Source organism: Meles meles, chromosome 5 (genome assembly GCF_922984935.1).
Source record: "Meles meles chromosome 5, mMelMel3.1 paternal haplotype, whole genome shotgun sequence".
In the NCBI taxonomy this organism is placed as follows: Eukaryota; Metazoa; Chordata; class Mammalia; order Carnivora; family Mustelidae; genus Meles; species Meles meles.
Window position 1 is genome coordinate 137,813,833 of NC_060070.1, and position 26,207 is coordinate 137,840,039.

Here is a 26,207-nt window from a genome sequence, read left to right on the forward strand (position 1 = left end):
ACATATGTATGCATGAAATATAAATAACATAAAATAAACCAAGGAATATCATAAGATAGGTACCTAGTTAATTTCTAAATATAGTTTGCACTAGTGCTTCTAAAAACCTAGAGGGTATTAAACAGTTAGAAACTCTGTATCCTCCTGCCCACCCTTCACATGCCTGGCATGAAACCTGAGAATCTGCTTTTAAAGCTTCCCAGGTACAGGTAAGGCCGGGAGCCACTGGCTTAGAGGAGCTGTACAGACAAATGAATAGGAAGCTGGTAGGTCTTATTGAGGAGAAAACTGGACAGACATTGAAGGATTAGTAGGCTTGAGGTCAGAAAGAAGGGCGGTGGAGCATTTAATACAGGGATGAGAACAGTAAGTACACTCAAGAAATAATCATAGCTTGAGAGTAATTTCAAGACCTTACCCTTGAAAATCCTTCAGAATTTATCCTTGGAAACATGATTTGTGCTCATATAGCAAATGATGAGACATATGGCAGCAGGGTTTAGTGGAAAAGGCCTTGGACTTCTGAGAATTAAAAGACTTTGGTTCTTGGTTAAGGGACTTCACCACAGTCTTCACCTGGACATCTAAGGATCATTTGTAAAGAGAGAAGTTCATAAAGCATTCTAGGGAGATGACTGCATCGTCTTTCCCACTTCAAGACAGGGCACAGCCATTCCTCTAAAAGCTCAGGCTACAAACCTGGGAGTCATTTTTTATTTATTTTCCTCACCTGTTTTCACACCTAGTCTATCAGCTAATCCTGATAGGATTCTCCTTCCAGAACATACCCCAAATCTTTCCACTTGACACGATTCCATTGATTACTACCCTAATCCAACATATCTTTTCTTCCTTCCTTCCTTTCCTTCCTTCCTTCCATCTTCCTTCCTTCTTTCCTTTCTTTCTTTCCCTTAGATTACCCCAGAGTTTTGTATTCAGCAGGTCTGGGTAAGTCCTGAGAACTTGCATTTCCAGCAGTTTCTAGGGGATCCTAACGCTGCTGGTCCAGAGACCATTCAACGACTTAGAGAAGTGGTTAACCATGGGTGCATATTAGAACCACTTGGGAGCTTCTAAGAAAAAAAAGTGTGCGCTTGAACTGACCTCTAGAGATTCTGAGTCATTTGCTCTGGCCATTTGTAATTTTTAAATCTCCCTAGGTGCTCTGAAATGTTGAGAAACACTACCAAGGCCTGGAGGAATGACTGTTTGGTTGCTCCTCGTGCCTTTTGCTCTAGTTGCTCCTGTGACCTGGTACACTCTTTCTCTAGCTATTTCCATGGCTGGACCCTTTAGGTCTCAGATTAAATGTCACTTACTCAAACAGGCCTTCTCTGATCCCCCCAGTATAAAATAACACCCTCCCTTTTTTAATCATGCTCTCCTGCTTGTTTTCTCTTCTTTCTTTTTTTTTTTTTTAAGGTTTTATTTATTTATTTGACAGAGAGAGAGATCACAAGTAGGCAGGCAGAGAAAGAGGGGGAAGCAGGCCGCCTGCCAAGCAGACACTCTGATGTAGGGCTCAATCCCAGGACCCTGAGATCATGACCTGAGCTGAAGGCAGAGGCTCAACCCTCTGAGCCACCCAGGGGCCCCTCCCGCTTGTTTTCATTACAGGAATGAGCGGTTAGAGATTTCCCTAGTTACGCTTTTCCAATCTTCCAATACAAGCATCTTGAGTATAAACACCTTTGTCTCATTCACTGCTGTATCCCTAGCATTTAGAACACGGGCCTCTATTACATATTCAATACATGGGAATGGAAGGGAAGATAAAAAGCTTTAAAATAAATTATTCCTGCTGTTGTGTTATTTTCAACTCTTCAACTGGGCTTTAATAAAATGTGTTTCATTTATGCAACAGAATTGACTTTTTTGATCAATATATCATAACTGCACTGGATTCATTCTCTTCATAGGAACCTTGTATTAAATCTTCTGCAGTCATTATCTCTTAATGTATTTTCATACGCAGTATTTATTCATAATACTGCTGCTTAGGGAATACAATTTACAGTGGGGCAGCTGGGTTACGGCCAAGATATATTTGTGAAATCAAGAGATTCTTGCTCAGATTTTGTTGGCTTGTTTTTGGAGACAGAGCACAAATGAAAGGAATTTGCAGAACAGAAAGGTACTGCGCGGAGCAACGGAGGCACTGGAGAACGGGAAGGCTATTATGGTACCTTGTAAAAGTGAGCTACACATTTATCCTCTCTTCTTGGGGCACATCTTTAACGAAGGAATACAATCTGGCGGAATTGAAGAGTTTTGATTGCAGGTAGAGATAGAGTACTTGAGAGTATTTAAATTGTCTTGTTTCACAGCGATTTGTTCAATCCAGTGTGACAGAATCCTCAGCTCTGGGTCACGGGCATCTTGGTTTCAAGTCAGTCCCTGAATTGAATTTACAACTCAGGTGAATTAAGGGCTAAGCAGATGTATTTAAGTCCCTCGCGGATCATTTCTGAAATATATTACTCATGAAAACACAGACCAACATCTGTTACGGAGGAAGAGGGAGACTCCGTGCCTCTGGCTCGCCTTTTTGGCACCGAGGTGAAATATTTCCTCAAAAGCCCAAGTATCCAACATGCGCCACCAGCAATAGGCTAGGTTCACATGCAACCAGTTTTCCAGGCAGCTGCCTCCCCTTTTCTTCCCCGTGGTGCTTCGTCAATCGTGGAACAAAACGACTTCATGTGTGGGTTAATGGTTGCAATCACTCCGGCGCTTTCGCACAGCGCAGCACAGTCAGCCAATTAACGCGGGTTCCGAGAACAGCAAACCGCAGCCAGTAGACAGAGGTTGAGGCTCCAGAAAAACCAAAGACACAGGGAGGAGAAGCAAAGCGTCCAACTTGCGGTGCATTGTGGGAGTTGTAGTCCTGGCAGGGCGGCTTCCAATAGTCTCCACTGAGCTCTGCACTTCATCTCCCAGCCGGCCCCGCGCCGCGGAGGAGGAGAGCGGTGGGCGTGCTCGGTGCTGAGCTACCGCTGGGGGAGGGGACTGGGGTCGAGAAACTGCGGCGGCTGCCGCCGGAGACGTTAGCTGCTGTCTCAGGGAGCTGAGGGGCCTCCCAACTCCCATCCTCATCCGCCCCGGGCGGACGGCGACCAGGGCCGTGTGGCCGCCGCGCGTGCCTGTGCTCGCCCTCTCTCCCGTCTACGGGCGCGCGGCGTCCGCCATGGAAGCACATCCGGCTGTCGCCGGGGTCTCCGGGCTACGCGTCCCCGGCTCCCCGGAGCGATGACGGGGTAGGGGCGCCTAGCCGCGCGCGCCGCGGGCCGGGGAGGGAAGGAGGGCCCCTTCCACCCCCGCACCGTCCCCGTCCCGCCCCCTGGGGGCGCTGCCGAGGGGGCGCCCGCCGCCCTTGCCGCCCAGCAGCCCCCGGCGCCCGCCGCTGAAGCCCAGCACGCGCCACCGGCCCGCCCGCGCCCGCCGCTCGGCAGCCAGGCGCCGACCGCCGTCCTCCCCCCAAGATGTGGCACAACATCTGGCTGACCCTGGTGGTGTTCGTGGCCACGCTGGTGATCGTGCTGCTGCTGATGGTGTGCGGTGAGTGGGGCATCCGCCGCGGGGCACTTCCACACGCCAGTACACACGCCAGAGCGACTCGGGTGCCCACTTGTTCTGTTTTTTGTTTTTGTTTTTAATGGCGTGGACGGACAAGTGTCTTAAAATCGTCTGCTGTACACCTAGCTCTAAGGACTGAGCCGGGGGAGACGTGTCCCTTCCCCAGGAGAGGCCCGCCGGCATCCCGGAGAGGGAAGGAGCGGGATCCATGGCTGGGCATCCTGACTCGGGGTTCAACCAGAGACTGCTTCACGGGCAGCGTCTGCTCTTGATTGCCATTCTTAACACTGGCTGCCCAGATTTTAACCTTGGCCTGTATTCGAAGGTGAAGTGATTGGTTACTCCTTTTCCTTTTTCAGAGGTTCTGACCCTGGTGAAAACGAGAGGTTTCCGTTCCTTCCCTTAATCAGGGGTAGGGACAGAGTTGGGTTAGAAGCGCCCGGGAAATTGTTTACTTCGAGTTCAGGCTTAAACTGATTTCCAGGCAGAAATGTGGAGGCAAGGCAGGATTTAAAAAACACCGGCTATATTAAACTTACAGGGTCAGGTAACCTAACTCTGTTTGGTAATAATGGTGCTATTTTGTTTGCTGTGATGTTTTTTTCTTTCTCGGGATGGGAGGATGTAAAACTTTTTCAGGGTAATATTAGCACAATTTTAGATCTTCGTGATTTCTTTATATACAGTAACTGATAACAACGAGTCCCTTAGCAGAGTGACTGGGGGATTGTGAAAATTTGGGAAGTATTGAGAACCTGGTGTCAGTGAGTTTCATTTTTCATAATTCCAGTATGTATTGAAGGCTAGTTCAGCCTTCGATGCAATAATTTGTCAGAAATAAAAGTAAATACTATAGGGCTTATTCATTTCATGGTTAATGTACTAACTGCTCAGTATCAGCTGTGTTTGGAAATGATGTATATATTTCATCATTTTATATATATTTTTATATATAATTTGTATTTGTATTTACAGTTGCATTTTATTACATATATTTGTGTTTACATACTTGTCTGTGTATTTTTAATTTTCTTGCCATAGGAAGGAACCAGAGTTAACAGCCTTTCTTTTCTGATGATAAAACAATTGAACGTCTTTCTCCTTTCTCCGTTTCCTGTTTGTGATGGCAGGATTTGGGGCTAATTGTAGATATGTAAGATGCTGGAAGTAATGAAAACCAGATCTGTGTGATTTGTTTGCCTGTGAGGAAGGAGGATGCGAGCTACTTGGAGGTGGGGATCTGTGTAGCATGGAGACCATACAGCCTTGTTAGAATATTTGCCAAGTCTGTCTTTGGGGGTTCCCAGATTCCCTGTTGCTACTTAACATCTTACTTGTTCTCTCAGCTCCCAATAGCTAGTTAACTTTGATTTTACTCATTTTTCTAAAAATGCCTTGCCTTTGGTTTCAGAAAATATTGTGGAATGAGAGGTGAGGTGTGGCAAGTAAAACACATTTTATTTTGATTGGAGTGGTCCAGAGCTAATAGCTTTATGAAGAAAGTAATTCAAGCACTGTTTTGTTGGGAGAGCTAATGATGGAGTAGTTTCATGTTTTGACTGGGTTGGACCTGGGGCTTGGGGAGTGGAGGGAGGGCTCCAACTAGACGTGAGACTGGAGAATTTCGGGCATTGTATTAGTTTGTGAGGATGCCGTAACAAAATAAAAACAACAGAAATGTATGTCTCCACAGTTCTGGAGGCAGGAAGTCCAAGATTAAGCAGGGTGTCAGCAGGGTTGCTTTCTTCTGAGTCCTCTCCTTGGCTTGAAGATGGCTGTCTTCTCCTTGTGTCCTCATGTAGTCTTTCTTCTGTGTGCCTGTGCCCTAAACTTTTCTAAAAAGAGTGCCAGTCATATTGGATTAGGGCCTCACCCTTATGAATTCTTTTAACCTTAGTTAACTCTGTAAAAGCCCTTTCCAAATACAGTCAGGTTAGAGATTAGAAACCTGTGACGCAGGCCTGCCCGGAGAAACTCATTACCTACTTTTTTGTGGAACTGACTGGCTCTTTGACACAGTCAGTGCTGACTTCCAAATTTCAGGTTTCTCGGGAGGTTTTCCTTCTCTCATGTATATTGGTTGTGTGTACCTTCTTGCCTCTCGTCCATGCTAAAATGCTTTCCACTTTCACCATTCACTGAAGTGGCCCTTGTCAAGGTCAGTAACAAATGGCCTCGATATTACCAAGTCTGTGATCACTTAGTCCTAATTGTATTTAACCTCTCATACTCATTCTGTACAGATGAACATTCCTTCTATGAAGTATTTCTTGTGGCTTTTGTACACTGTGTTTTCATAGTACCTTCCTGATGTAGGAAAGACATTAGGGTTCGAAGCCAACAGCCAAGAAAGAATTCTTGAGATGTCTTTGGTGCAAAAAGGTGATTTTATTAAAGCATGGGGACAGGACCCGTGGGCAGAAAGAGCTGCACTGGGGTCAGGAAGAGTGCTCCATTATATACTTTGAAGTTGGGAGGGGTTAGGGATAGGTAAGTCTCTTAAGGAATTTTGGAGGCAAAACTTCCAGGACCTTGAGGGGGCTACATTTGGTTGGAAAAAGGTCATTTATTACTGTCTAATAAAACCTTAGTCCCATAGTGCTTAATTGTTTATCTTTTCCTGGCTTCTCATCCCTTAGAATTTATTTATTTAAAAAAAATGTATTTGAGAGAGAAAAAGTAAGAGAGGAGGGAAAGAAGCAGACAACACTGAGCTTGGAGCCCAACGTGGGGCTTAATCCCGTGACCCTGAGATCAAGACCTGAGCCAAAACCAAGGGTCAGATGCTTAACCAAATGAGCCACTCAGGTGCCCCTCACTAGAATGTTTTATTAAATGTTTTTGGACCACAGTCTTTGATAGGAAATACATTTTCCCAGTATATTCTGAAGTATATAAATTACATATATCTGTTTATTTATACATCTGTCATCTAGCTATCATCTTTCTGTCTCTGAAATAAAAATTTTATAGACTAGTACTTGCCCTTATTCCATGAGATATGGTTATTTTCCATTAAATTTCTGTAACATTATAATACAAATATATATTTCTATTCCCTTTCCTTCTGTTCTCTCCCCATGGTATCTTATCCAGCCCTGGAGATTTAAATATTAACTGTAACTAATGACTCAATTTGACATCTCCAGCTCTCAGTTTTCTCCTGTACCCCAGGCTCATGTATCAACCATTTTTTTCTTGATAGCCCCACTTGGAGATATAAAAAGCATCTCAAACTTAATATTCCTAAAACAGAACTCTTGATTTCTGTCACCTGTTTTCTCCTTTGCCCCCGTCCTGTCTCAGATGTTACCAGCACCGAAGGATGTGGGCCGTCTTTGGTTTTGCCCCCCCTCACCCCAAGGGATGTGTGTGACATTCTTCCAGGAAGTTCCCAGCTATCTTAATGGTAACACCTTGCTAGAGGGGAAAACAAGCTTAACTTGAAAATGGCAAGGCCTCAGGTCTTTTTTAGCATATGAAAGTTCTTTTGAAAACCTGCTTTTTTTTCCTTACCTCTCCCAACCCAGAGTATATTGCTCCTCACCACCCCAGTGCAACTCCCTCTGCCCTCCAGTCCTGTCTGTGTTTTAATAAAACCATCTTTTTGTATCAGAGATGTCCAAGAATTCTTTCTTGGCCCTTAGCTCAGAACCTCACCCCACCCAACCTCACCTATATTCCATAGTAGTTGAACTCTTGTATTAAGACCAGGTTTTCTCATATGTTTTTAACAAAAGAAAATTTCAAAAGTTAACAGTACCAAAGGCATAAAGTACTTCCCTTCAGCCCTCCACTCCAGTTTCCTCTACCTTTTTACGTCCATATTCGTAAATAATTTATTCACAGCTAGTTCTTGATTTTGCAATTTTAGACATTATTTATTAACCATGGTGGAGTCCCTGCTTCTTTACCTGCATGCCATAAGTAATGACAACTTGTGATTCGTTGGAGAGTCAAGATTTAAATTTTTACTTCTTCTTTTTTTTTTTTTTTAGAGGTGGGGAGGGGCAGAGGGAAAGAGAATCTTAAGCAGGCTCCATGCTCATTTGTAGCTCATTTGTGAGACTGTCTCACAACCTTAAGACCGTGAACTTGAGAGTCGGACACTTAAACGACTGTACCATCCAGGCGCCCCAAGATTTATATTTTAACTGTGTAAATAGTCCCTGCTGGTCAAATAGTGTAACATGACTACACTTACTTTTCTTATGTGGTTCTTCATTTCTCTTGAAGTTAACAGTTGCCTTTTTTTAAATTAATTTTTTATATTTTTTTATAAACATATAATGTATTTTTATCCCCAGGGGTACAGGTCTGTGAATCGCCAGGTTTACACACTTCACAGCACTCACCATAGCACATAACCTCCCCAATGTCCATAACCCACCCCCCCTCCCGGTCCCCCTCCTCCCAGCAACCCTCAGTTTGTTTTGTGAGATTAAGAGTCTCCCTCCCAAACCCATCTTGTTTCATTTATTCTTTTCCTACCCCCCAAACCCCCCACTTTGCAAACAGTTGCCTTTTTAATTTACCTGTATTACTTTTTTGTATGTGCCCCTTGTTGATCCCCTGGTCCCATTCCCTTGCCCAATCCTAGAGCTCTCCTTCCTTCTCGGCCTGCCCTTCACTTTCTCTGCTGTAGACCCTGTTTTCTGGATCTCATTTCATCCTCTTGCTCAGTTTATAATCTTGTTTTGCAGGAGCACATTTTCTGTTAGCTTTCTGAGGGAGAATGCATGAAAGATTTTTTGAGCTAATGCTTACCTGAAAATGTCTTTCATTGATGTCAAATGTCTTTTACTGATGTCAGAGTTTCTAGAAAAATCTACCTCTGTACTTGATTGATAATTTGATTAAGTTTCAAGTGGTAGACAATTTTCATTCAGAACTTAGAAATGATAACTTGACTGTTACCTTGCTTCCTGGACCTGATTTTAAGAAATCTAATGCCTTCTGTTTCTTTGTCCTTCTAAGTAACTTGATTCTCTTTCTAGATGCTTTCTGGTAGTTTTTCTGTCATTGTTATTATGAAATATCATACTGATATATCTTCGTATATTTCTCTTCTGTTTTCCTGGGCCCTTTCAATTAAAAAAAAACAACCTTAATGTTAGTTGGAGGTTGGACCTTTTGGGCTGATTTCTTTAGTATTACCTGTTTATCTCCTATATCCTATCATGTCTCCTCTCCCTTCTGGCATATGTTTTGGGTTTTAGCTTCTCTTACGTTTTATTTATCCAGTTTTTAATTGCAGAACTTTCTTGTTTTCTGATTGCTTTACCAGCATCTGTTTTGCGTTATGTAATATGTTGTCTCTTTAACCATATTAGTTACACAGTTGACCCTTCAACAACATGGGGGTTGGGATGCCAACCCCCCCACTCCACCCCTGCACAGTTAAAAATCTATGGATAACTTTTGACTTCTTAAAAACTTAACTACTAATAGTCTTCTGTTGACTGGAAGCCTTATTGAGAACAGAGTTAACACAAATTTTGTATATCTATTATATAATGTGTTCTTGGAATAGAGTGGAAAAGAAAGTGTTATTAAGGAAGTCATAAGGAAGAGAAAATACATTTATAGTACTGTACTGTATTTATTGAAGAAATTGTGTCTGTAAATGGACCCACACAATTCAAACCTGTGTTGTTTAAGGGTAGTTTTTTTTTTTTTTTAAAGATTTTATTTATTTATTTGACAGACAGAGATCACAGGTGGGCAGAGAGGCAGCCAGAGAGAGAGGAGGGGAAGCAGGCTCCCTGCTGAGCAGAGAGCCCGATGCGGGGCTCGATCCCAGGACCCTGGGACCATGACCTGGGCCGAAGGCAGAGGCTTTAACCCACTGAGCCACCCAGGTGCCCCTCCACTGTAGTTTTTAATAAGGTGTTTTTCTTCTCCCTGTGCAATTGGCTTTGTTTCTTCCATGTATTTTCTTACGGTTTGTTTGCTTTGGACTCTTTGTGATTGAAGATTTTTACAAATGGCCAGTGCTCTGTTCTGTATTCAGATTTATGGATGAGGGAGTAAAAGATGGTCATAAATTCCCAGTGTCGATTCTGGCAGCAGGTTGGCCTCTATCTGGAAATGTCCATGTTATTCCCTCTTATCAGAGGAGAATCCTCTCATTTTCGGTGTTACAAGCTTGGGTGTTAAAGCCTGGCTGCCTGCATGACAGTTTTGTAAATAGACTTTCAGCCAGTCCTTTTTTCTTCCTTTCTCAGTCCTTCCTCCTGCCTGAAATCCTGATCTTTCCATAGTTCTCAGTTGATATCCTTTTTTCCTGCCATCCAGACTTGTTTCCTTTGGTCTGCTAGATCATTTAGTACTCTTAAACCTGCTTAACACCTATCCTCTAGTGGCTCCGTTTCCCTTGAAATACAATCTAGATTCTTACTGTGGCTACAAGGATCTGAGTGATAGAGTCCCTCCTGCTTCTCCATGCCCCCTCCCCCCCCCATCTTTCCACTAACAGGTCAACCTTGTACTCTCTCCAGGGCCTTTGCCCTCAGTCTTCCTCTGGCTGTTCATGTGACTGGTTCTTCTTCAGTCGGGTTTCACATCAACTGCCCCGTCCACCTAGGGCGACTCATCCAGTTACTCTTTATCTTACTGACCCTTGGTTTTCTGAGCACTCAGCCCTTTCTGAAATGAGCTGTTTATGTGTTTTTGCCCCCATTAGAGTATGGGCTCCATGAAGACAGGGACCCTGTTTGCCTAATTCACTGCTCTGTCCTTGGATTTGAGAGTAGTGCCTGGCATGTAGTAGGTCCTCATATTTGAAGGAAGAACGAAGAAAGATTCCTCAGTACAAATTATTCAATACCTATTACAAATTACAAATAAGTCTGAAGTGTGGTACGAACCAAGTTTGTCTCAAGATGGATAACTTTTATATTACTCAGTGCACTCATGATCAGATGCTGTGGTGGTGCTCATGGGTATCCAGAAATTAACAAGCGTAATTCATGTTCTTGAGGACCTTATACTCCTGTAGGGAAGGTACATACGTGGGAACTTCAGTACAACCTAGGCTTCTGAGCTCCAGTTTCACATACGCGACTCTACTCCTTTTTCTTGTTTCACAGAGAAGCTCAGAATCTTTACCTAAAACAACTCCTTGTTTTTAGGTTATGCGTGACATCTTGGGCATTGTTTTACCTTCTTATTCATTCCCAGTTATTGGGCCATATATCATATACCCATTCATTCCCCAAATATTTGAGCATCTCTTAACAAGCTTGTTCTGAGATACAAAGATAAGGAAAATCTGATTCTACCACTAAATCACAAATCCTGGAAGAGGATACAATTTAGTTGTTACTTCCAACAACAAATTTATAAGAATCTACGAAAAGCCTACTAATGTAGGTATACTGTATTTTATGAGAAATTCATCAAGTTAGGTGTGTGTATTCATTCCCTGGTAATTACCTTCCTTTTTTTTTATGAATTTCCATCATTTTTTTATTTAAATTCAGTTAATTAACGTATAGTGTATTATTAGTTTTAGAGGTAGAGGTCAGTGATTCATCACTCTCGTATAATACCCAGTGTCATTACATCGTATGCCCTCCTTAATGTCCATCACCCAGTTACCCGATCCCCCCACCCCACTCCAGCAACCCTCAGTTTGTTTTCTGTGATTAAGAGTCTCTTATGGTTTGTCCGCCTCTCTGATTTTTGTCTTATTTTATTTTTTCCTCCTTCCTCTGTGATCCTGTTTCCTTCCTTAAATTCTGCATATGAGTGAGATCATATGACAGTTGTCTTTCTCTGATTGACTTATTTCACTTAGCATAATACCCTCTAGTTCCATCCATGTTGTTGCAAATGGCAAGGTTTCATTTTTTTGATTGCTGAGTAGTCCATTGTGTACGTACGTTTATATACGTATATGTATGTATATATCTATCACATCTTTTTTACCCATTTATCTGTCCGTGGACCTCTGGACTCTTTCTGTAGTTTGGCTGCTGTGGACATTGCTGCTATGCATCTTTGGGGTAAATACCCCGTAGTGCAATTGCTGGGTCGTAGGGTAGCTCTATTTTCAACTTGTTGAGGAACTTCCATAGCTTGCATTCCCACCAACAGCATAGGAGGGCTCTCCTTTCTCTGCATCTTCCCAACATCTTTTGTTTCCTGTCTTACTAATTTTAGCCATTCTGACTGGCGTGAGGTAGTATCTCATTGTGGTTTTACGAGTGATGTTGAGCACGTTTTCATGTGTGTGGGCCATTGGGACGTCTTTGGAGAAATGTCTGTTCATGTCTTCTGCCAGTTTCTTGATTGGATTATTTGTTCTTTGGGTGTTTGATAAATTTTTTATAGATTTTGGATACTAGCCCCTTATCTGATAAAACATTTGTAGATATCTTCTCCCATTCTGTTGATTGTCTTTGGTTTTATTGACTGTTTCCTTTGCTGTACAAATGTTTTTTATATTGATTAAGTCCTAATAGTTCATTTTTGCCTTTGTTTCACTTGGCTTTGGAGACTTTCTAGCAAGAAGTTGGTGTCCAAAGTCACACAGGTTGCTGCCTGTGTTCTCCTCTAGGATTTTGATAGATTCCTATCTCTCACATTTGGGTCTTTCATCCATTTTGAGTCTATTTTTGTGTATGGTGTAAAGAAATGGTCCAGTTTCACTCTTCTGCATGTGGCCGTCCAGTTTTACCAGCATTACTTGTTGAAGAGACTGTGTCTTTCCCATTGGATACTCTTTCCTGCTTTGTCGAAGATGAGTTGACCGTAGAGTTGAGGGTCCATTTCTGGGTTCTCTATTCTGTTGCATTCATCTGTATGTCTGTTTTTGTGCCATTTACCTAACTGTCTTGATGTTGTAATATAGCTTGAAGTCTAGAATTGTTATTCCACTGGCTTTTCCTTTTTCAACATTCCTTTGGCTATTTGGGGTCCTTTCTGGTTCCATATAAATTTAAGGATTATTTGTTCCAGCTCTGTGAAAAAAGTTGATAGTATTTTGATAGGGATTGCTTAAATGTGTAGATTGTTCTAGGTAGCATAGATATTTTAACAATTTTCTTCCAGTCCATGAGCATGAAATGTTTTTCCATTTCTTTGTCTTCCTCAGTTCCTTTCATGAGTGTTCTGTATTTTCCTGAGTACAGATCCTTTGCCTCTTTGGTTAGGTTTATTCATTGGTATCTTACGGTTTTGGGTGCAGTTATAAATGGGATCAACTCTTAAATTTTTCTGCTTTCTCGTTTGTGTATGTAAATGCAACTGATTTCTATGCATTGATTATGTATCCTGACACTTTGCTGAATTCCTGTATGAGTTCTAGCAATTTTGGGGTGAAGTCTTTTGGATTTTCCAGGTAGAGCATCCTCTCATCTGACTTCTCAGATGAGAGCCGGAACAAATAATCCTTAAATTTATATGGAACCAGAAAGGACCCTCCCATTTGACTTCATTGCTGATTCGGATGCCTTTTATTTCTTTTTGTTATCTAATTGCTGAGGCTAGGACTTCCAGTACTGTGTTGAACACCAGTGGTGAAAGTGGGCCTCCCTGTTGTGTTCCTGATCTTAGAGGAAAGCTCCCAGTTTTTCCGCATTGAGAATGATATTCGCTGTGAACTTTTTGCATATGGCTTTTTTGATATAATTACCTTTCTTTTAAACAGAAACAAACTTTCTTTGTCCATGGCTTCAGGAGCAATCATCAAGTACTGAGTTCATCTCAGTGGGATATTTGGTTTTTGTCCCTGGTCTTTGGCAAAAAGTTCCCCAAACCCTTAGAATTTACTGAGTGATAGTAGCATCTTCTGTTACTCATAGCAAGCCTCTTGGGACCATGCCTGGATTTGTGCTCTGGCTCTGGCTCAGGGTGGCTCCTAGGTGGTTTGAGGATAGGGGCTAGTCACTAAAAACACCAAACGGGATTAAAGAATTTCAGCTTCACTTCCCGGACCTCCATGGAGGGAGAGAGTCTGGAGATGGGGTTATAAACACTCTTGAAGAATGAGTATAATAAATGTATCTAAGGCCACATTCTTTTTTTTTTTTCTTTTTTTAAAGATTTATTTTTTTGACAGATAGAGATTACAAGTAGGCAGAGAGGCAGGCAGAGAGAGACAGAGAGGAGGAAGCAGGCTCCCAGCCAAGCAGAGAGCCCGATGCGGGGCTTGATCCCAGGACCCTGGGATCATGACCTGAGCTGAATACAGAGGCTTTAACCCGCTGAGCCACCCAGGCGCCCCTCTAAGGCCACATTCTTGATCTAGGAGCCTTCTCCATCTCCGTAAATGGCAACTTTGTCACGGCCATTCCAGTTGTCTTTGAGGCTTCCCTGACCTCTCCGTAAGACACAAGCCTCCCATATATCTGCTCCCTTTCCCCTTACAATGCTTTATTTTTGCCTAGAATTCTAACTTAAGGGGCAAATATATTTCAGTAAGAATGGTATTTGGAACATAGTAGGTGCTGCATGAATATTCAAATGAATGAATTTTCGGTCCTGGAAGAATTGGCTAAGTGAGGTTATAGATGGAGGCAGGAAGCACACAGATTGTAGCATTTTATACGCATCTCCTGCAGAATTTATGCTTTCTGATAGGCAGTGGGGAACTAAGAGTTTTTATCAGGAACTTAGAATTTTGTACGCCCACCTTCATACAGTGTGAGGAGCAGGAGGCTAGAAGCAAGCAAACCAGGTAAGTTGGTCTTAAGGTTGATCAGAGTTTGAAATAAGGAGGCGACTGTATAGGGGCTGGGAGTGGTGTTGGTCAGACCTTAGCCTGACCCAGCAACGCCTGCCATTTCTGTCTGCTCTGCCTGTGCTTGTGTCTACAGAGCACAGGAGATTGAAGTCTTTAAATCACAGGACAGTATCCGTGTGGGCCTATGTGAGAGAGAAGGAGTTGTCTTGTTGTGCAGATTCCCCCTTCTCCAGGGATTGGCTTGGCTTGGCTGTGCTCCCTAATTCAACGTGGCTTAACAGACTGTGGACAGACTGAGATTTGCAGGCCTTGTTGAGTGCCTGGTGCAGGGTTCCTGCTGTGCCGAACAGGGTCAGGGAGTTAGTGACCAGAGCTGGATTCTGGCTGATCTAGCTTTACAGGCTGCCAGCACTGCCACTTACTAGCTGTGTGACTTGAGCAGCACGCGCAACCTCGTAATTTCAGCCCGCACACAAATGCAAATACTAGAATCTGGGAATACTGGAGATTGATCTGTTTCTGCTTACGTAGCTCACATTTAGGTACAAGTGAAGAAATAGGAATTAACTGGTGTGTGGAAAATAATTTCTCAAAGATTAAATCTGGTCTTAGAAATAGAAACTGTCCTTAGTTCAATATGGAGAATATACATTTAAAAGATAACGAGAGAATAAGATAAAACATGTTCATCACACAAAAGTGTGGAGAGAATGTACAAATTTGATGAGTTTTAGCAAGTATATGCAGTAGTGTGACCAGCACCACAATCGAGATACAGAACATTTTGAGCACTCCAGAAGATTCCCTCATGTCCTTTTTTTTTTTTTTTTTTCCTCATGTCCTTTTGTAGTCAGTCCTCAGGCTCCTTGAAACAATTGCCCTGCTTTCCATAACCATGATTTTGCCTCTTCTAGAATTTAATGTAAATGGAATCATGCAAGTCTTCTGTGTTTGACTTCTTTCACTTAGCATAATGCTCTTGAAATCCATCTGTATTGTATATATCAGTGATTCATTTAAACAATTGCCCTGCTTTCCATAACCATGATTTTGCCTCTTCTAGAATTTAATGTAAATGGAATCATGCAAGTCTTCTGTGTTTGACTTCTTTCACTTAGCATAATGCTCTTGAAATCCATCTGTATTGTATATATCAGTGATTCATTTCGTTTAATTGATGGCTAATATCCCATTGGGTGGGTAGACACAGTTTGTTAATCCAGTTGCTTACTGGTGGATGTTAGGGTTTTCAGTTTGGGGCTGTTACAAGTATTACTGCTATTGTTAGCATTCATTTACACGTCTTGGTGGGGATATATGTTCTCATTTCTCTTGGGTAACTTTATAAGAAATTGCCAACTGTTTTCCATTGCCAACAGCCATGTTGTCAAGTGTCTGTTTAAATTCTTTGCCTGCTTAAGAAATTGCATTGTCTTTTTATCAAGTGGTAACAATTCTTATTTATTTTGGGTACAGTCTTCTATCAGATACATGTTTTGTAAATGCTTTCTTTGAAGTAATTTTTGGTGTTTGGTTTTGGATCAGGGTTCTTTTTACGTAAGGGTGTTTTAGCATCATTTATTGAGAAGGCAGTTGTTGGAAAGTTGTTGATCATCTCTGTATGGGTTTATTTCTGGACTATTCTTTTGCACTGACATATATGTATCCTTATGCCAGTTGTGTAGGTTATGCAGTGTTACTGTTTTCAAAATGTTTACTGTTTTAGATCCTTTGCCTTTCCTTATGAGCTTTGAGAATCAGCTTGTTAAAATAGATCTATTGAAGTGGGGGAGAATAGACATGTTAATCTTACAATCCATGGCCATATTGTATCTCTTTATTTTTATTTTTTTAGGACTTTAATTTTTCTCAGCAACATTTTATGTATTTCAGTATATAATACAGTTCTTGCACTATTTTTGTCAGCTTTAACTGCAAAGGTTTCATAGTTTTGGTGCTGTTGTGTGTGGTACTCATTTAATGTTTGATGTAAATATATAGAAATACAGATGACTTCTGTGTGTTGGCAGTATGTTCTACAAAACTGAAAAATTCACTTACGACCTTTATTTTTTTTTGTAAATTCCGAATTGTCTACCCAGAGGTTTTTACCAACTGCAAATGAAGATTGTTTTACCTATTCCTTTCAATATCTGTGTCTTTTAGTTTTTGCCTCATTGAAAGAAATGGGTGAGAGCAGATCTTTCTCCTTGATCTTTTGTAGAGAAACAGTCTCTCACTATTCAGTTTAATGTTAGCTGTAGTTTGTAGATATTCTTTATCAGGTCAGAAAAGGAAACTTTCCTTCTTACTTTGAAATTTTTTAAAAAATTAGCAGTGGATGTTGGATTTCTTTTCACATGTTTTTTCTGCATTGAAATGATCATGTCTAAGTCTGTTTGTATGGTGTATTACATTGAATTTTGAATGTTAAAACAACCCCACATTCCTCAGATAAACCCTTTTTATATATTGATGGGTTATGCTTTACATATATTGCAGTATTTGATTTACTAAATATGTAAGGTTTTCCCATTTACATTCATGAGGAATTTTAGTAGCTTTCTTAAATCCTTTATCTGGTTTTGTCATAAAGGTCCTGTAAGACCTAATCAGTGAGTTGGGAAGTGTTCCTCTTTTATTTCTTAGAAGAGTTTGCTCAGAATTAGGATGTTAGTTTTCTGTTGCTGCATAACAAATTACCACAAACTTAACAGCGTAGAGCAACATATAATTATTAGCTCAGTTTCTGCAGGTTGAGAGTCTGGATATGGCTTAAGCTGGGTCCCCTGTTCTCGTCTCACAAGTGCATTCAGAGTGTTAGCGTGTCTCTTAGGACTGCTGAAAGAATTCAGTTCCTTGTGACTGACTCTAGCACTTAGAGTGGCTTGCTTTAAGTCAACAGGACAATCTCTGTGATACCAGGGAAGGTCTTAGGAAGGTCTCTCTTTTAAAGATTTATGCTTAATTAAGTTGGGTCTACCTACTGTAATTTCTCTTTTCAGTAACTCAGAATCAACTGATGGAGACCTTAATTATATCTGCCAAATCCTTTTACGTTTATCACATAACTTGCCCTATCACCTTTGCTGTATTCTCTTGGTTGAAGTAGATCACAGGTTCCGTCCACATTCAAGGAGAAGGTCACACAAGAGGTACACATGGCTTGATTCATTGAGGTTACTAAGCTGTATCTGCCACAGTTTGTATGATTTCTTTCTTAAATGTTTGGTAGAATTAATCTGGGCCAGGACTTTCCTTTTGGGGAATTGAATTTCTTTGCTAGGTACTGGGCTGTTCTGGTTATCTGTTTCTTTTGTGAGTTTTCATAGTTTGTGCTTTTCAAGTACTCTAATCTGAATTGTGTAATTTTTTTTTTTTTTAAAGATTTTATTTATTTATTTGACAGAGAGAGATCACAAGTAGACAGAGAGGCAGGCAGAGAGAGAGAGAGAAGCAGGCTCCCCGCTGAGCAGAGAGCCGGATGCAGGACTCAATCCCAGGCCCCTGAGATCATGACCTGAGCCGAAGGCAGCGGCTTAACCCACTGAGCCACCCAGGCGCCCTGAATTATGTAATTTTTAAGAGTAAAGTTTATAATTTTGTCATTATCCTTTTAGTATCTGTGGGATCTATGGTGATGTCTTCTCTTTCATTCCTTATTTGTGTGTCTTTTTTTTTTTTTTTTGGTCACATAATTAGTTTGGCTGGAGGTGTATACATTTTTCTGATCATTTTGAAGAATTAACTTTGATTTGTGTTTTCCCCCTTTATTATTCGTCCATATTCTATTTAATTGCTTTATGCTTTTCTCTTTATTTTCTTCTACTTATTCTGAGTTTAATTTGTACTTTTCTAGTTTCTCATGGTAGAAACTTAGGCTATTGATTTTAGGCCCCCCCTTTTTTTTAATAGTTAATAAATTTCTTTGTGGGTATTGCTTTTGTTATTTTATGTTTTTTAACCCAAAACATTTTTATTTTAGTCTTCAAAGAACAAACTGTTCTTCTTTTTCCAAGATAATAGTGGTTAATTTACAAAAATGGACATTTACAAATGCATCTTCAAAATATTTCCCTTTAACGTGAAACTTAGCTTTATAGAATCCAAACATTAAAAGATTAAAAATTTTTTTCTATTTTGTTATTATAGGACAAAACAGAGTAAGCCCAGGAAATCCATTCATACTTGAGGACCTTCTCCAGGAACCAGCATTGTTGTATTATTTCCATTTAGCAGAATTTGATCAAATTTAGTGATCCTTCTTCCTTCTGGTGCGATTTCAAACTCAGTGACATCCCCAGTACATATTGACAAAGTTCTCAAATCCCAAAAGTGCCAACCATTTCTTTGTCACTTTACATCACAGTGAATTCTTCATCCTATACTTTTGTCCACAAGCTCTAGAGGCAGCAGTTGCAATGGGATAATGGTAGCGTTAGCTGCTATGGCTATGCCAGAAATCACAGGTATTACTTTTGATCAAAAAAAAAAAAAAAATTCTGGGTGGTGGGGGAGAGGAGTCCTGGATGGGGGGATGGGCTACGTAGGTGATGGGCAAAGGAGGACATTTGTTGTGATGAGCATGGGGTGTCATATGTAAGTGATGAATTGCTAAATTCATCCTGAAATCAATATTCCTGAAATCAATACTACTACACTGTATTTTGACTAACTTGAATATAAATTAAAAAAAAAAAAGATTCCGTTCAAACTATTTTTTAGTTTCACTTGTGATTTCTCTTTGGAATGGATGATATAGGAGTATGTTGTTTAAATGTTGAATATTTGAATTTTTTCCCCAATACTATTTTATCACCAATTTCTAGTTTAATTTTGTTATGGTCAGAAAATATATTTTGTATAAAAAAATAAGGCTTACCCTTAAGGTTAATGAGACTGATTAATGGTGTATTTTGGTAAATGTTCTATGTACACTTGAAAAGAATGATTCTTCTATAGTTATTGAATAGAATGTATTGTATGTGTCAGGTCAACTTGGTTGATAAGGCTGCTTGGTGTCTTAAAGCAGTTCTCTCCATTTATAACTATATTATGTAGCAGGCATCTTCAGGCTCTGAAATGGGTTAATTGGTAAAAGTCATTATACCCCCCCTAAGTTCATGGGTAGTTTTGTCTGTGTGTTGGGGGCTGAGACCATGGAGGTTGGTTGATTGGAGTGTCTCCTCTGTGCCAGGTACTGCTGAAGACATGGGGAGCAAAGTGGAAGACATTGATAAACCATACATTTCCTTGTCTTCAGAAACTTGTGTCTTGGGGGGAATGGGAGACAGTTATTAGTGCAGTGAAGGGTGGAAGTGAGTGTGAAGTGCTAAAGCAGTCACCCAAGACAGGATTATACTGAAGAGAGTGCAGGAGAAAGGTATAGCAGTTATGTTCAGATGACGTTCAGAATTCTTAGTAACTTAGTAACTTAGGTGGTCGTAGCCTTGTGTCTGTAGTGAGCCCGTGAGAGGAAGGGACTGGAACCTAGGAGATGGTGACAGTGGGTAACATTTGATATGTGTTTCTTAACGTGCCATGCATTCTCTTCAGTGTCACCCTTTGAGAGTGGGTACTGTTATCTCCATTTAATGCAGGAGGAAACTGAGGCACATGGAGGTTAACTGGCTCAAGTTGCAGGTAAGTTGCTGAGTTGGGATTCATGGCCAAACAGTGTGGTTCCAGCCTGCGTGTGAGCTGTCAGCCGTTATGCTGATAATCCAGTTGACAGATAGTAAGGATTTGGTGTAGGCTAGAGAGCGGCATTGGGAATGTAGAGAAGGAAACAGATGGGAGAGGGCTTATTGAGGTAGAATCTGTAGCACTAAGGGAGAGGAGGGGGCAGTGTGCTGAAAAGGAACTGTTTCTCACCAGAGAGATGGGGAGAGGATGTAATACCTATTACAGAAATCTGAAAATCGAAGAAGGAGCTGCGGGATATATATACTTTGTAAAGGTGTCTTCAAGCCAACCAAGCCGATTCCTCTCTGGGGTTCAAGGAAGGTGGGAGATATGGAGGGAAAATGTGGTTATTATTTGTCATAGAGGTAATATTTTGATCTGTGGGTGTGTAGTGGTCACCAAAGAGAGAAGAAAATAGAGAAGAGGTTTTAAAAGGCGACTTACAAAATGTCCTGTTTGTTGGATCAGAGAGTTTTGGATGTGGAGGTATCTCAGTTCAGCGTGTTGATTCGGTAATGATATCTCCAGGGGCTCATCATCCAGTGTTGCCCAGTGTGTCATTACCAAACGGGTGTGCTGCAGAGGGGATATCGTGGCAAGAGGTGGAAGAGCATGGCTCTATTTTTACTTCGCCTTGGCTGTGGCCTTGGATAGATTATCTTAGAAGTGAGCCCTAGCTGCCTTCAGAGAAAAATAAAAATCAGAGGATTGAAAATGGAAAAGAGCTTTGTACAACTTGAGATTGGTATTGAGGCAATTAGGGATTATGTTAACTCCGTTGAAATGATGCCACAAAAACAGACATTTGTGATTATACTGTAGCTGGGCTTTTGACCGAGAAGATCTTGGGGAGTGAAGTCAAATTCTCAGTCTACTTAGTGTTTTGGGTTTTAGCCATACTTCTACCACGAAAATCTGAGAAATTAGATACACTTTTAAAATTTGTTGCTCTCTTGCCTAGCTGGCCTTCTTCAATGGCTGAGTCACTTTGAGCCTTTCTTATCTAGAAATTGGTGATAATGATTCCTGTCTCATTAATTCAGAGGGCAGTTGGAAGGATTACAGGAGCTGTTGAATAGAAAAGCACTTTGTAAACTGAGAGCTCGATAATTACAGCTGTCCCTTGGGTTTGGGTTGTGTTGGTGGTGTTGGTTCATCTCTCGGGCTCATCTTGCTATCACTACCCTTCCACGGCCAGCACCTTTATCTTGCAGAGAAAAACACTGTACAGTGTGTGTCATGAAACTCATCCTTTGAACTAATGCTTCGTTATTGGCACACACAAGTCAATGCTCCTTCGCTTATCCCGGAATATACACCCTCTGTTGCCAGCCAGTGTTTCTGACATACGGTGCTTATCACTGTGAGACAGGAGCAAGGCACTCACTTGCCTTTTAAACTGTGGAAAACTGCAGGGCTGCATCAGTCAGTGTGAATTTCTGATTCTGTATACATATAATTGTGGACACTTCTCCTCTCCCCACTTCTCCCACTTCCTCCTTCCCATTTCTTTCTTACTAAATCCCAGGAAGAGGTAGGAGACACACATTCCATAGAGGAAGGTCAAGTAAGCCCTTTCTGGTGTCTTTGTATGTGGAATCAGTGGGAGGAACTGTATGAGCTCTCCTTCCCAACAGTTCTTGTCGGCTGTAGGCATGCAGGGTACAGGGGTAAGACCTTTTCAGTAAAAGGTAGCTTTTTTAGTGATTATTATTCTTTTCATCCCACTGCCCCACAAAGATACACATACCTGGTAGAAGTTGGTCACTTGGGGCCAGAGTCCGAATTGAGCTGGTCTAGTTACATGGGAAGTCAGAGTTGTACTCCTCCAAGCTTTCCAGCAGGCTATGATGAGTAGCCAGTTGGAGTGATTTTGTTGTAAATGGCTGTAAAGTGGTAATCACATATCTTTAGGGTCATTCCATTGGATAATAAATACTTTTGAACTGGCCTTTACATTTACTTGTGTTCTTTTCCCTAAAAGGGAGACTATGACTCCCAGCCTCCTCTAATCTCACCTCACCCCCACCATAAGTAGTTCTTAGTTGAAGAGGTTGAGGACCTCTTGCAGTGTGGACATTCATTAAAGGTTACACTGTGTTGTGGTTTTGAAAGAATCAAGGCAAGAAGATTGAAGAGTTTATCCAACAGAAGAATTGCCTGCCTAGCTCAGGGATGTTTTGTTTCAGAGTCACTTATTCGTGGGGACCATCCTCCAGGACTGTTGCTAAAAAAAAAAAAAAAAAAGAGTAGAGGAGACCGCTTTCTTGGATTCTTCTGTAGGCTCTCCGGTCCACTCCCCTGCAGTCTCTAAGATCACATTCCAGCTCTCTGGCGTAAGCCCTGCAGCTGGGCTTGCGATCCCTAACACAGGTGACGCACCCAGACGCTGGGCCTGGGTCTGACCCTAGACCCAAGTTGGGATGGAGGTCCGGGGTGGGGTTTTTTTGTTTTGTTTTGTTTTTGTTTTTTGTTTTTGAGGTTATGAACTGAAAAGTCATAGAACAGGGAAGAAGCAGCTATGTGCAGGGGAAGCGGGAGAAGAAAGTGAAGCAAGTGTGTAGAGAGAAACAGATAATGCTGTGAGAATGACATCGGTTCACAACAGCCTTCTCCGCAACCTGTAGTTGTACCCCACGTAGTCTGTAAAGCTTACTCTCCTGTAAGCAAACAATAAATTCCCTCTCTTTGGTGAAGGTAAGTCAAGGATTCTGTTAGGAACCATGTATATGACTTTCTACTTTGTTTTTATCGTAAGACCAGTATAACTTAAATACTGTAGATGAATAGAGCAGCTACCAGAAGTGTGTGAATGGATAGTTTCGTTAAACTGAAAGATAATTTAACCATTCAATGATAAGTGCAAAGCATTTCCTTTCAGTACTTGTCCCAGAGTTAAAAAAATGTATAATCATCATAGTAACTGTCTTACTAGCAGCTTTATCTGGCGCTGTTGTGGTCTCCTTGGGTATATACCCATTGGGTTTTTAATAATGGTTCTTTTTCTAAAATAAATGAGCATATGTGTAATTTTTTTTTTAATCAAACTGCCTGGAGTGTTTAGAATCATCCTTTGTTCAGACTAATAATACTCTTTGTAGAAGCATGAGATCTTACTAATGTAGGTACTGTGATATGGGAACTCCCTTCCCCCACTTCCTTCTGCCATCTGTCTCGGAAAAATTATAGCTCGGTTAGAACTTAAGTCATTTTACTTGGAGAACAACTTGTTGAACTTCGCTCAGTTTAGTAAATAGCACTGCAGTTCTTATCAACGCTACAATTTATCTTCTAGCTTTGCATTCCCACCCTGTCATTACACTAAGTCCATAAAAAACAAGCACGGTGAATATTCTTTTTGGCTGCCCAGCAGATGAACTCTGTATCTCAGTCAGGGGAATTCTCTGCTTCACGATTTGTGGGAAGCAGCGTGACTGCCCATATGCTCCCCTTCCACTCCCAACCCTTGCATATCCTAATACCTGACAAATCAGAATGGGGGGGTGTGTGGTTAGCATGCCTTTAACGTTTTCTTATCCCAGGTTGGGGGATACAAATGAGAGGTGGGAAAAGGAGTGGTTTAGCGCTGTGGGGGGGGGGGGGGGAGGCAGTGTCAGTGTGGTGGTAGTAGTAGCCTTACTTAACTGCTCAGAACTCAAGCATCTCATTGGCAACCACATTCCGAATTTTGATTTGAGACTGAATCCCTTGCATAGGTTGTTGGCAGTGATTTTAAAAAAGTTTTTTTTTGTTTGTTTGTTTCATTAACATTGAGAACGAGTGAGTTTGTGGTCTAGCTGTGTGCTTTTGTACCGTCCCAAATGGACTGCAACAAGTGTCCTTATTAGTTCCTTGTTGTGTAGATTTCAGTGCTAGGAGACTTTGCTTTCTCTTAACTGTCAGCACAGGGGCACGCTAGTATTTTATGGTGGGACTCGAGGCATGCCAGCCCTTCACCATAGTCTCTCTTTAGTCAAAAGAGTACTTCCCTACTTTTTTTTTTTTTAAAGATTTTATTTATGTATTTGACAGACAGAGACCACAAGTAGGCAGAGAGAAAGGAAGGGAAGCAGTCTCCCCGCTGAGCAGAGAGGATGCCGGGTCTCTATCCCAGGACCCTGGGATCGTGACCTGAGCCGAAGGCAGAGGGTTTAACCCACTGAGCCACCCAGATGCCCCTCTCTACTTTTCTTTATGGTCATTTCACACCTTGTAGCCACAGTTGGAGTCTTTGTTCTTTATGAGGTCAAGACTGTCATCTTTGAGAGTCAAAACTCACCTGAGTTAAGGGTTTTCATTCCTGTTTGTTGAAATCAGCTGGCTCTAATAATTTAGGCCAATTAATGGCATAGCTGTATTCAAAACAATGTAAGTTTATAGAGTATTCATGACTTACTTATTACTTTCTGACTTGTTTTTCCTGATTTTTTTTTTTAAAGATTTTATTTATTCATTTGACAGAGAGAGAGGTCACAAGTAGGTAGAGAGGCAGGCAGAGAGAAAGGAGGAAGCAGGCTCCCCGCGGAGCAGAGAGCCGGATGCGGGGCTCCATCCCAGGACCCTGAGATCATAACCTGAGCCGAAGGCAGTGGCTTAATCCACTGAGCCACCCAGGCGCCCCTTTCCTGATTTTTTTAATTTATCAAAGTCATGTTTGTCTATTGTGGAACCATCTTGTAAGTACAGGGAAGTATTAAAAAAAAAAACAAAACCCGTGCTGGGTCCCCACATTAATCTGCAGATTCAGTTGTAATCCCTGTCATTTCTCACTGCCTTTTTTACAGAAATCCACAGTGTAATTCTAAAATTTATATGAAAATGCAAGGGACTCAGAAGAGCCAAAACAGTCTTGAAAAAAACAAAGATGGTAGACTTTAACTCTCAATTTTAAAACTTTTTAAAAGATTTTATTTACTTATTTGAGAGCACAAGTAGGGTAAAGGACAGAGAGAGAAGCAGACTTCCCGCTGAACAGGGAGACCATGTGGGACTCCATCCCGTGACTTCAGGATCATGACCTGAGCCAAAGGTAGATGCTTAACTGACTGAGCCACCCAGGTACCCAGGTCATTTGATTTTTGACAAAGGTGTCAAGACAGTTTATTGGAGAGAAGAGCAGTCTTTCAACAAAAGGTTTTGGAACAACTTGATATCCACATGCAGAAGAATGAATTTGAATCTTCTCATGCTAAAATTAGCTAACATAGATCAGACCTAAATATAAGAGCTAAAAGTAAAACCGTTGGAAGAATACATAGGTGTAAATCTTCGTGACCTTGGGTTAGTCAGTGGGTCCCTAGATATGACATGAAAAGTAGAAGTAGTCAAAAAAATGATTAGTTGGGTTTTATGAAAGAAAAAAAAAGATAAATTAGGCTTCATCATAATTAAAAGCATTTGTACTTCAAATAATACTGTCAAGACAGTGAAAAAACAACCCAGAGTGGAAGGAAATATTTGGAAATCATATATCTAATAAAGGTCTAGTATCAAGAATATATAAAGAGCTTGGGGCACCTGGGTGGTTCAGTGGGTTGAGCCTCTGCCTTTGGCTCAAGGTCGTGGTCTCAGGGTCCTGGGATTGAGCCCCACATTGGGCTCTCTGCTGGGAAGCCTGCTTCCACCTGCCTTTCTGCCTAATTGCGATCTCTGTCAAATAAATAGATAAAATCTTAAAAAAAAAAAAGAATATATAAAGAGCTCTTACAATTCAATAAGAAAAAGACAGCCTGCTATAAAAAATGGGTAAGGGAATGGAATAGATTTTTTTTTTTTTTAAGATTTTATTTATTTATTTGGCAGTGAGAGAGATCACAAGTAGGCAGAGAGGTAGGCAGAAAGAGGGGGGGGGATGCAGGCTCCCTGCTGAGTGGAGAGCCTGATGCGGGGCTCCATCCTAGGACCCCGAGATCATGACCTGAGCCACCTAGGCGCCCCTGGGATAAATAATTCTCCAAAGAGGATATATACGTAGACAATCAACATGTGAAAAGATGCTCACCATCTTTAGTCACGAGGGAAATACAAATAAAAGCCACAGTGCTACACCCGTTCAGATGACTGTCATGGGAAAGGTGGACAATTAAGAGAATTGGTGAGGATGAGGGAAACTGGAGACTCGTGCAGCTGCAGATGTTGGGATGTGGAGTGGTGCAGCTGCTTTGGAAAGCAGTTCAGCGATTTCTCAAGTGGTTAAGTGTCAAGTTACCACATGATCCAGCAGTTGTCCTCCTAGGGGTCTACCCAAGAGAAATGA

At 41.4% G+C, this 26,207-nt stretch overlaps 1 protein-coding gene and 1 pseudogene across 1 annotated transcript in view; one reads left to right on the plus strand and one right to left on the minus strand.

Moving 5' to 3' along the window:
* The first annotated feature begins 2,984 nt into the window (after positions 1-2,984).
* The window catches only part of SMIM13 (small integral membrane protein 13), a 29,752-nt gene continuing 6,529 nt past the window's right edge, over positions 2,985-26,207 (plus strand). Inside the window, exon 1 of the mRNA XM_046005998.1 lies at positions 2,985-3,558. Within this exon, the coding sequence (XP_045861954.1) occupies positions 3,483-3,558 (76 nt within the window). The 5' untranslated portion in view covers positions 2,985-3,482. The remainder of the gene's footprint in view (positions 3,559-26,207) is intronic.
* Positions 18,449-19,933, minus strand: LOC123941552 (annotated as a pseudogene).